Source organism: Sceloporus undulatus, chromosome 2 (assembly GCF_019175285.1).
Source record: "Sceloporus undulatus isolate JIND9_A2432 ecotype Alabama chromosome 2, SceUnd_v1.1, whole genome shotgun sequence".
Lineage (NCBI taxonomy): Eukaryota > Metazoa > Chordata > Lepidosauria > Squamata > Phrynosomatidae > Sceloporus > Sceloporus undulatus.
The window spans coordinates 275,946,460-275,959,075 of NC_056523.1; the positions used below are offsets into that span (position 1 = coordinate 275,946,460).

General features: G+C 37.9%; 1 protein-coding gene across 1 annotated transcript in view; it reads left to right on the forward strand.

Moving 5' to 3' along the window:
- CHD1 (chromodomain helicase DNA binding protein 1) overlaps positions 1 to 4,819 on the forward strand; it is an 86,985-nt gene extending 82,166 nt beyond the window's left edge. The window contains 4 exon segments of the mRNA XM_042451460.1: positions 2,083 to 2,179; positions 2,642 to 2,699; positions 3,175 to 3,385; positions 4,048 to 4,819. Coding sequence (XP_042307394.1) covers positions 2,083 to 2,179; positions 2,642 to 2,699; positions 3,175 to 3,385; positions 4,048 to 4,375 — 694 coding nt within the window. The 3' untranslated portion in view covers positions 4,376 to 4,819.
- The last annotated feature ends 7,797 nt before the right edge of the window (positions 4,820 to 12,616 follow it).

A 12,616-nucleotide genomic window follows, 5' to 3' on the forward strand; every position in this document is an offset into this window, starting at 1 on the left:
AACTGTGTTTGTTTGTTTTGTTTGTTTTTGGCAGGGCATCTTTATGCTTGTTCCTTAGACTTTATTGTGTTCTGTTCCTGTGCTGCTTGAACTTTTATTTATACCATTTCCCCCCAAAGCTAGACCTCAGAGTGGCTTACAGAATAAAATAATTACAAGTAAAAACACATGTAGCTAAAAAACATACAAAACATTATGATTAAAATCATAGTAAAACATCTACATAATGAAAACCATTTAAAACATTGATTTAAAAGAAAAGAGGGGGGGGGAGTAATACAGTACATGAAAAAAGTATTTTACTTTTAAAATCCCAAAGCTCCCATAAGCCAGAGCCTCCTGGCCACAGCAACCTAACAATCATTACAGGCATTTGTGTTATTCTACACACAGAAAGAGAATCAGGGAGATTGGAGTTTTGAGTGAATAATAATAATAATAATTATTATTATTATTATTATTATTATTATTATTATTATTATTATATCCCACCTTTCTCCCAGTATAAGGACTTAGGGCAGCAAACAGCAAATTTAAAACAATACAATTTAAAAACAATGGAACAATAGCACAAGGTGTAGGAGAAAGGCTGCCAATATTTCATTCAGAATCCCAGCCCACCCCTCTTTGACCTGTGATTTTGGCCATATCCAATTATGGAATTTTAAAAATCACAGGAAAAGTATAGCAGACTCTCCTTTTATGTGTAATTTTGTGTGATTGAAAGTGAATAAATTGGGCTGAGAAGAATTAATCTGTATCCATTCAGAAAGGACATTATAGTGCCTGAGAGTTGCATTTTTCTTTTCTTTTCTTTTCTTTTCTTTTTTGTAGAGCCATACAACACTAGAGCTACGAGAGCCGCATTTTATGACATTATCACCTGAGGAACTGTAAACAGTCCTCCCAAATTTCACCCACCTGCCATGTATACTTTTGTTGTTTTTGTTTTTGGAGGGAGGTTAACAGACAAAAACAGACAGGGACAAAATTTGCCTACATAAATCTGTTGCATTTGCATTCGGTAAAATTTGGATGGCAAAGTAGGAAAAGAGCTTCCTAGAAACAAATTATTCCACTTCATGTGAACATATTTTTCTGTCTCTGGGTAACTGGCCATTACGGAATCTCCTGGACTTTGTACCCACAAACTTTGTTGTGAACAAAGAACGTTTTTATTCCCTGCAAAACACTGGAACCCTCATTGGAGGACAAAAGCCTACATTAAGACATTCAGTGGAAGTTGGAATTGTTTGTGTGTGGTGGTGTTGCTTTTTAAATTATGAGTCTTAAGAAACACTTGTGACCATGATAATAACCAGAAGGAAGAGCCAGCTATCTCTTCTGTGTTCAGTGTCTCACTGCAACTATCACAGCAAGGTTCAGTTATCCTTTGATAGTTGTGGTAAAAATGCAGAAAGGTTAGCTGTGTGGCCCATGTTTTTGATACCCAAGCTCTTTGTTCATTTTGTTTTTTCTTGTTTGTTTTTTTCAGGCCATTTGATAAAAGGATGGTAAACCTAAAATGCAGAAAATATAATATATATCCTCTTTTACAATACAAATATGTTCTGTATGGCTCTCTGACAAGGTGACAGCTGAAGGATATTGTCAGACAAAAAGGACTTTACGTGAGCCCACAGAACCATGAAGCTACTTTATCTTAGTACCATCTGTAGCCACTAGATGGGGACCCCATTCCATTATACTGCATACATGTTGAAAGAAAATACTCTTCAGTTTCAACTGTATCTTCCTTTGTGCATTTATTTGTGCACTTATTTCAAAAATAATTTTTCACTTAATTATTGTGTTTTTAATGTGATATAAATAATTCTATAACAACAAAATCCAATAAAAATAAAAGTGTAATATAAGTGTAATACCAAAGCTTGGGTTTGCAAGACCACCAGCAGGGATAACAGCATGCCTTGGAAGTCTATAATTCATAGGACCACTATAAATCAAAGCTAATTTTATAGCAATTAAACAAGTACCAAAGGCTTAATAGGATCAGAAAATGACTAGTATTTCATGAGAAAACTGGAATCTAAACCACTTTATTCTTCTCTCCAATTCTAGAAATCTCTGGATATTTGTTTCCAAATTTACAGAATTTGATGCCAGAAAATTACATAAATTGTACAAACATGCAATTAAAAAACGCCAAGAAACTCAGGTAATAGCATTTTAAACATGTATTACAAAAGTCTGAATTTCTGTTACAGGCTAACTATCTCTTATCCAGAATTCCAAAATATTTAAAATCCAAGATTGTCCACATACGTGGCTGAAATGGTAGTACAGTACCTTTGCTTTCTGATGGTTCTGTGTACACAGCCTTTGTTTCATACATAAAATTATTTATTATGTTTAAAATTACCTTCAGGGTAATTTTGGGTACCATCTCCAAGGTATCTCATTATGTATATGCAACTATTCCAAAATGCAGAAGAATCCAAAATACCAAGCATTTCAGATAAGGAAAACTCAGCCTGTAATAAAATGCAAAGTAATACAGAAAGAGTCAATTATCATATGTATTTTTTTTTAAAAAATTGTTCCTTCGTTTAATGAATTTTAGTTGGAACTTAACTATTAAGAAATTAAATTACAGTAATAATTTCCCTGTTTATTTCAGCAGCATAATGACCAGAATGTCAGCAGCAGTATTAACACACATTTTATCAGAAATCCAGGTAAGAAGATTAGCTTTAAATGCTTATGAACTAAACAGATGATTTCCATATAGATTTTGTGTGCAGTATTCCAAATCCAATACATGTGTTAGTATATTTGTAAGAGAAGCCAACATAATAACCACTGTATAATTGTATTCCTATTTCAGTTAACCCAATCTTTCTTTTTTGACTTATATGTTTTATGAAATGAATGAAAATATTTTATGAGTAGTTTCTAAGTTACTAGTAGCATGAAGTACTAGGGATGGGGACAAATTAGTTTTCAGATCAGTCCCCCTCCCCCCCCCACCTTATTGAAGGTCTTGATGATTATTCTTTATCAAATTTCAGTGCTTGATTTTCCTTGCTTCTAAAGAAAGCTTTTCTGTGAACGGAATTTTGTAATCTGGCATGCATGCTTGTTCGTTCATTTAGCAGTTTTGACTGCCTAAATATTTACAGCTAATAAACCTCTGTGCTTCCATTTAAGCAGATGTGGAACGGCTGAAAGATAACACAAATCATGATGAAAGTAGCAGAGACAGTTACTCATCTGATAGGCACTTACCACAGTACCATGATCATCACAAGGACAGACTTCATGGAGACTCTTACAAAAAAGGTGATTCAAGGAAAAGGTCTTATTCCACCTTCAGCAATGGGAAAGATCATAGGGACTGGGATCATTATAAACCGGATAACAGGTGAGTTTACTGACATTCATCCATTCAACCCTGCTTTTCACAGGATTTCATTGTATTTTTCCATTCTTAAAAATTAGATGAATAGGTATTTGAGCTTTTAAAATGTTGGCTGGAGTAAGTGAAAAAAACAGGTTTGATGTTAAATATATTCAGTATATCTGGTTTCTTGTTCTTAAACAGTAAGAACTATGGCGTGAGGAGGGGCAGAATGAGCAGGACCAGAACAGTACTCCTTTCCCTGCACACTGACTCTACTGCCCCAGTACCGATTGTTTTTTAGCCCTGAAAAGTTACAGACTTGCCTAAATCTCTGACTCTTTTCTCTGGCTGACATTATAAATATCAGATCACTTGGTTTGATGGAATAGGTCACTGTACTGCTGAGCTAAACCCATAGTCCAGTTCAAATGCTGAAACTGACATGCATTATTGTTCACATGATTGTGTAATAGAAGAAAATATTATGTGGTGGTGGTTTGTAAAGACGGGGGAATAGAAAGCAAGAAACCTCTGTTTTAGTAGAAACATTATCTTAAATGACTTAGTTTTACTTTAAGAAAACTAAATATTTTTAAAAGAAATTATTGTTGATGCAGGTCCTACAACACGTAGTGTTTTATGTTTGTGTCCACTATTATTGTGTCGTTCCTCTTATTTTTCAGATACTACAGTGATGGTAAACATAGAAAACTAGATGAGCACAGGAATAGAGATCACAGGTCAAGCCTGGAAGGAAGTTTAAAAGACAGTCGATTGCACTCAGATCATCGACTACCCTTAGATCACCGGTCCAGTTCAGACTACAGTCATCATAAATCTTCAAGAGATTATAGGTATCATTCAGACTGGCAAATGGACCACAGAGCTTCCAGTAGTGGCCCCAGGTCACCGTATGATTCACGATCTCCATTGGGACACAGATCTCCATTTGAACATTCAGCAGATCACAAAAGTACACCAGAACATATGTGGAGCAGCCGAAAAACATAGCAAAGACTAACATTTCCTGAACTTTTTTTAGCCATATACACAATAAACTAACACAGCAGTTGCCTTACATGACTTGAAAGACATGGACCGGATGTGCTATGAGTAGCAGTATTGTTATTACTTTCCAATATACTAGGTTTGTTCTCCCAACAGAAGAGGAAATATTTTTGTATTTAAAGTTTTAATGCTGCACTGTGCTGCAAATGTTGTAGCACATTTTTTTTAAGAAATAAAAGATGTTTACTTTTTACAGGGACCTCAACACTGCCCCACTCAGACTGGATCTTAATCTAAACTCCTTGTCAAAGTGGTTTTATCCTGAACACAATTTAAATTATGTTTGTAGATGATCATTCAAATGTTAATCTGTGATCATATTTCAGGAAAGAATCGAGAGGATTTTTTTAAAAAATAAAAATAAAAAATAAAATAAGGATTCAAATACTTTTTTCACTTTCCAAAGCTATTTGTTTACATTGTACACTGCAACCATCTTGCCGCTTTTTCATCACAAGCTTGAATATTTAAATTCTATACCTATAATTGTAAAATAGCCAGGCATTCTCCAGTTTGATCAGTTGCAATGCCTTTTTACAAAATGGCTGTAAATTATTGTAAATTAATTAAATGAGCTTTCCCCTCTTGAAGGTTTCCTTTCTAAGTCACCTTGTCTTGATCAGTTGTGGAAAAAAGTGTTGAAAATGTAATAACCTGGTGGAATCATGGTTCAGGATATAAGCTTGAGAAAACAGAACCTAAAATTATATTTTAAAATTTTATAGTTGGAGAGCCTGGGTTTGATTTAGTCATGATGGATTTAGGAATTTGTTGCTTTTATAGCATAAACAAATGTATTGTAATCTATTGAAAATGTGGAGAGAAAATCCATGATAGCAGAACAAATCCAAAGCCTGGTTGAGAACGGAGTGAAGATAGGTATGCCAGCTCAAGATGTGTTGCTAGTTTTCGCCATTCTGAGACATCCTGGAGGGTACAAAGGGCTTTGGTGCAGCAAAGGTGGCAGACTTTTCTGTACCCACAGAGGGACTTGCAAAGTATGATCTCTGTCGCTGTGTTTGCCTGCAAGTAGAGACAGAGAGCAGAGGGGATTTCCTCCATCCTCTGGTCTAGGACACCCAGGATTGCATCCTAAAATGAAAATGCATGCAGCAATGACCGTTTATTTTCATCATAGCTGAAAGCATTGACTGGCATCCTCTTCAGTATTTGTAATGTCATAAGTATTTAAAAGACAACCTCTTGATTTTGCTAGTCACCTTTCTGCTCATGGCACCATTGCTAAAATCAGAAATGCACTCTCAACCCACTTTAAAAGCCAGGCAGCCACACCAGATGAAGGAGTTCTACATCACTGGTGAATGGGATACAGAAGGATGGCACATCAGTCCCCACATACACACCAGTGATCCAGGCACAAGGAGCAGCAGCAGCATGGATTTGGATCAGGAGATGGATTGTAACTGTGTCTCCAATGCAGGATCTCAGCCATTGTCAATCAAAATTTCATTATCTTTATGGATGTAAGCATTTCAGAGCCACTATTAAACATAACATTTTATGTGGGTAAGACCTATGTTATGAAATACACTTAACTAACAATGTAGTAACATCACAACTTTCTTTTTCAGCTATTTCCCAAGGCACTCTAAGAGTGTCCTACCTAATTTATACACTGTACAGTATATCCTAGTTTTAGGAATGTGCTCTCTGCAACTTGCTTGTCAAGCAATAGTGTCATTTTTAATTATGCATTAGTTACTAAATTTTGTCTGGAAGTAACTGGATGATATGTATTTAAACAGTCATCATAATGAATTTGCGAAGTGGGTGGGTAAATAAAAATTTTCTAGATGTTAATGGAGTATTATCCTGCCTCTCCATTGTCCGAGATGATTAGGGATGAGGAGATTTGGCATGTAATGACTAGCGAGCCATGGATTTCCCAATCCCATTCCAAAATCAATAATTTCAATCTCTCGAACCAAGAGGTTCAATTTTGAGTACAATCCCTTCTGTGGTGGTTGTCTTACTTTGCTACAATTTTGCTGAACCTTTAAAAAAAAAAAAAACTAAGCGTGAGCAAGGAGTGTCCTAGAATAACATGTGGCCTCCAAGACTGTTTTGTGATTTTCAGCCTGTCCAAGCTGCCCTTTTCCTAGCAGAAAAACAGAGTGAATTGTCTTTCTTAGACACTTCCAGGAGCAAGTATTCCCTTCTGTTAGGTTGTAGGTACACAACACAATTTTATTATAATATGTATCAAAACATACCTTGAAAAAGAATGCTAGAGTTCTGACCACTTCTGATTTTGTTTTGTTGGCAGTTTGTGTAGCCCCTGGAAAGTCCAGGGGCAGAAACACAATTCCATCAGAATGAGTCTAAACACATTAAAAATGGCATTTCAGTACATCTCCAACAATTCAAACAGCTCTATAGAATCCACTATCCTGTTTTTGTCTGTATGACCCTACTTGGATTGATGTATTCATTTGTCTAATAGGAATATTCTTTGTCTAATACGTAAGTCTATTTGAAGGCATGTACTTGGGTTGAAAATATTGACTTATTCCAGAATAGGTGGGTTGGATCGACTATATCAGTAAGCTGCTTCAGCCCTGGAGTAGAAGTATAGCAGAGAAGTCAACATTGTACTGTAAATACAGAGGCCTGAACAAATGATCTACTTTTTCATTCTGCAAAATAATGGTAATTTCATAACAAAATGGTGAATTAGACTGGAAGAAGATTCATATCCTTATCTATAGACCCATTTCATACCTCTAGATCTTTTCATAATTGTAAAATGGGAGAAAATCTATAAAGCATGTTGCACGCTAAAATGCTATTAAAATCATTAACATTTTGGGAATATAATTCCAATGTAAAGTGATAATTTAACAATTTAATTCCATCCATCCAATCATTAAGTGTATAGTTAAGGTAACGGTATATGTCAGAAGACATGCTCTTCAATTCTATCTGGATCTTTAGTATTTGGATGGGAGGCCACCATGCATCTCCAGAATAGGAAGAAATCTTGCCTGAAACCCTGGAGAATGCATCCACAGTTGGCAAGGAAAAGACTGGATGAAGTAACTTTTTTATTTTTTAAAAAATATCTATAATGCCAAAATCCAAATTGATGCACAGTCCAGTCAGAGTGAGTACTGCTGAAGGTGGCCCATCTGGTTTAGGAGCATATTCAGTCTGTTTTTCATGAAGTTATACTATACATGAAGGTAACACTTACCTGGCAGCGGCCACTGTGATTGATGTCTGTTCTTTCGATCAAGAATTATTTCCCCACTCTCCATTAATCACAGTGGCTATTGCCTGGCAAGTGGAGATTAGGACTGAAGTCACTGCATAGCAATGAAACTACAATGATTACAAATTCATAACTCCCCAACAGGATTCCAGCCATTCTTTCCATCCCTATTAGTCACTTCAAGGTGTTATTAGATTTGGTCTTGACAAAGGGCCAACTAACAAAGTTGGTTTGCTGAAACCTATCCAAATCAAAAACAGTTTAGCTTGGAGTATCTACATTCTGATAATACCTGGTTGGGAATGATTTTGATAAATGAAGGTAGACTGGCTTGCTCTGGGTTGTCCATGACATCCCCCCTGACCTATTGCAAAATGCTTTTGAGGGGTATGGCGTTCCAGAATACTCCAGCAGATGACTACATCCAAGGGTATTAAAAGAACTGGCAAATGTAATATCAGAATCATTGACAATAATCTTTGAGAACTCCTGGAGACAGGAAAGTCCCGCAGACTAGAGGAGGTCAAATGGTGTCCCCATTTTAAAAAAAAAAAAAGGGGGGGGGGGGGAAGGATCCCAACAATTATTGTCCAGTTAGTCTGACATCAATACCAGGAAAAATTCTGGAGCAGATCATTAAACAAAGACTGCAAACATGTAGAAAGCAATTCCATAATCACAAAAGTCAACATGGATTTCAGAGAAACAAGTAATGTCAGACTAATCTGATCTTTATATATATATATAATTACCAGCTTGATAGATGAAGGGAATGCTGTAGGTATATCTTGATTTCAGTAAGGCCTTTGACAAAGTTCCCTATAACATTCTTGCAAACAAGCTGGTAAAATATGGGCTAGACAAAGTAACTCTAACATGGATCTGTAATTGGTTGACCGGGCGAACCCAAAGGGTGCTCAACAATGGCTCCTTTTCATCCTGGAGAGAAGTGACCAGTGGGGTCCCACAGGGTTCTGTCCTGGGCCCAGTGTTATTCAACATCTTTATCAATGACTTGGAGGACAAAATTGGCATACTCATCAAATTTGCAGATGACACCAAATTAAGAGGAATAGCTAATACCCCAGAGGACAGGATCAAAATTCAAAATTACCTGAAGAGTAGAAAGCTGGGCCAAAGCTAACAAAATGAAATTCAGCATGAAGAAATGTAAGGTATTGCATTTAGGGCGGAAAAACAAAATGCACAGATATAGGATGGGGGACATCTGGCTGAACGAGACTACGTGTGAAAGGGATCTAGGAGTCCAAGTAGACCACAGATTGAACATGAGTCAATAGTGTGTTGCGGCAGCTAAATAGGCCAATGCAATTTTAGGCTGCATCAATAAAAGTATAGTGTCTAGATCAAGAGAAGTAATAGTGTCACTCTATTCTACTCTGGTCAGGCCCCACCTGGAACATTGGCGGGATACAAACCGCCGCTTTGCGGCGCTTCCCCGCCACCGCCGTTTGCTCCGCGCGGGAGCCGCAGCAGCCAAACCGCATGGAGCAAAAAAGAAGCTCCATTTCGGAGCTTCTTCTTGCGGCGCACAGATGACATCGCGAAGCGCCACCGGCGCATTCGCGACGTCATAGGCGCCGCGACACGTCTGGACGCTATGCGTCCAGTACGTAAAGATGGCGGCGCCCATGTAGAAGCACCACCCCTTCCTAACCCTAGTACGTTTCCTATACGTACTATATGGCGGTTTGTATCCCGCCATTGTGTCCAGTTCTGGGCACCACAATTCAAAAAGGACAGTGGAACAAACTCCCTCAGAGTGTAGTGGAGTCTCCTTTTTTGGAGGTCTTTAAACAGAGGCTGGATGGCCAATAGTTGGGGATGCTTTGATTGAGAGTTCCTGCATGGCAGCGGATTGGACTTGATGGCCCTTGTGGTCTCTTCCAACTCTATGATTCCAACTTTATGATTCTATGATTCTTTCTCTACCCAATCGTCTGTCATTTATAGTACTGTATTGTATAATAGAAAGGCCTATGGCAATAAAACCATGACGTGCATTCCACTCAGCCAGAAATGTGGATTTCCACCAATTTTTACAAACTGCAGGATCTCCTGGTAGTCTCAAGTTTTATTCAGTGTGTTGTTTTGTGTGCCTTCAAGTCATTTCCAACTTATGCCCTCTAAATTTGTTTTCTTTTGGGTTAGTTTGTTGCAGTTTGTTGTTGTCTGCCTTCAAGATGCTTCCAACTCATGGCAACCTAAAGGGAGGAGGGCTATCATGGGTTTGGGGTTTGTTTGTAAGATTTGTTCAGAGGTTTGCCATAGATTTCACCTGAGGCTGAGAGCACGCAACTGGCCAAGGTCACCCAATGTGTTTGATGGCTGAGCTGGGAATTGAACCCTGGTTTCCAGAGTCATAGTCCAACACTCACAACACCGTCATACTAGTGTAGTGATGAAGAAGATGCAGTATGTCATTAAAAAAACAAATTAGCTTGAACACTCTCAACTTCTACATACATATTACAGGATTTAAAACCATCAGAAACAGGTGAAATGATTTAAAACCAGCATGGTATATTGTTTGGAGCATTGGACTATGATGTTGGAGACCAGGATTTGAATCCCAACTCAGACATGGGGAGACATTGGTGGTGGTGGTGGTGGTGGTGGGTGTCTTAAAAGTCATGAACAAATAAAATGGTCTTCAATTGGTGCTGGAGGAAAAAAAATATGTGAACTCAAAATGTTAAAAATATCCTTTTTTGGATTGCAGCTCCCAGAATCCCCTACCAACTGGTTGTATTAGCCAAATCCCAGTTCACTTTATTGAAACTGATGGGGTAGTAAGAATGGCTTTCACCAGCCTGTAGCCCTTGTTGAGAAAAGCTAGGGCCTTGTAGACCTTCTAAGAAATGGTAGGTGCTGAGCAGCTTCCGTTTCTGATACAGAGATTACATACAAAAGGAGCCCTGGTGACACAGTGGTTAAATGCCAGTACTGCAGCCAAAAATGTGAGTTCGATTCCAGGCAGGGCTCCAAGGTCCACTCAGCCTTCCATCTTTTCATAGGTTGGTAAAATGAGTACCCAGCTTGTTGGGGGCAATTGGCTTATACATTGTAAACTGCTTAGAGAGTGCTAGTTCGCTATCGCTATATATCTGATTCCTGTAATGACAAAAATATGGGCCTCATAAATGCAGTGGACCAAGTACCCATTTCCAGAGGGACACTCCTTTATGGTAGCTTTGTATGAATCCAGACCATCTACAAACCCTGTGTTTCTAAAGTATCACGTGAACCAAGCCTTTTTCTCTATATTGTAACTATCCCAGGATCCTTTCAGTCAAAACAAGTGTATGTTACACTCCTGTAATCTATATCATAAAGCGACAAATTGGTTCTTTGCATAGAGTAAGCATATTCTTCATTCTCTCTGGCTAATTGTCTTCTTTGTAAAACCCTGTATTACAAATAATTATTAGGGAGAAAATAACTTAAAACTTATTTTGTTGAGAGCGCTTCAAATTGTGATAAAAGAAATGGCACAACAGTTCTTTCCGACTTAATAAAGAGTTGCACTAATGTAACAAAAGTACTTATAATGCAACTATTTTGGTTAGGTTCAGCCAAGTCTGGAGATTCTGACCTTAATTCTTGGAGCTTCTTGAGTCATATTCAGTTAAAGCTGTGGGTTCCTATACAGTGGTGGCAACAAGTAAACTGGGGGGTTTCTTTACCATCCGTTAGATCTGTTTTAGCTGGGTAATACTACAAAGAATATTCCATCTAGCACCTCTGCAGAGATGGTTAGAGCAGTTTTCACCAAGCAGAGTTGAAGGAAAAACATTTTTAAATGTCTAGATAAATCATTTGGCCTTAACCAACAGCCATGTATGGAAGGCAAGCTGGCTGTATATTGACATTGCCCAGAGATGCTATGTGTTCCAGTATGTCTGTTTCAAGAATTTCAGTCTTATGTTTCACAAATGTGTGCAAGAAAATGACTGTCCTTTAATCATCTTTTTTATTTATTAATTGCAAACAAGAGTTACAGAGAAAGACTTTGAAAGGTGAAAAGTCAAACAGATTTTCACTTGGGCTCTGTAGTTATGAGATAAAAAGAAATGCTGAAAAATTGGACCCATGAAAAATAAAATGTATGAACACTGATGTGTACTTTAAAGTCATTGGTTGAGATCTTGATGTTGTTTCACAGGCAGCAAAGTTACCTTATGCTTCTTAAGTATGGAGTAACAGCCATATTCAATTCACAGGTGAATAAGCAGAGTTCCACAAATGCATCTGTTGCACATATGGCTGCACATTCTTGGATAGTGCATAACTATTCATCAGACCCTACAGTCTACCATTTGAATCACTCAAATTACAGCAACAGCAAGCAGACTGGAAGATATATAATTGTTTGCATAGTGCTGGTATTCAGCAGAGGAGTATGTAGCACCACCACCTTTCAACTACACATGCCTTGATTTACATTGTTATTGATGTGTGCCTTCATTTCTGACATATGGCAACCCTAAGATGAACTTATCATGGGGGCTTGGGGCAAGATTTGTTCAGAAGCGGTTTGCCATTGCCTTTCCTTGAGGCAGAGAGCATATGGCTTGCCCAAAGTCACCCAGTGGGTTTCGTGGCCGAGATGGGAATCAAACTCTGGTTTTCAGAGTCATAGTCCAACACTCAAACCACTTTGCGCCACACTGGCTCTCCAGACTTATATTACACAAGTAGAATGTAGGATCTCAGCTATGCTTTTCTTACTGTGAAAAATGGGTTTCAAGTCCTGTGAGTGTCAATGGTACTTACTTCATTAGTAACTTTGCTTGGGATTTCAGCAACTGCAAGGAAGAACCTGGAAGACAGGAACATGGGTTCTTACCTGTGAGATGTTCATTTCCAGCAATGGGGGCAGAAATACCCTCTCATGAGAGGCTATTTCCACATCCATTGTTAGGAAAACT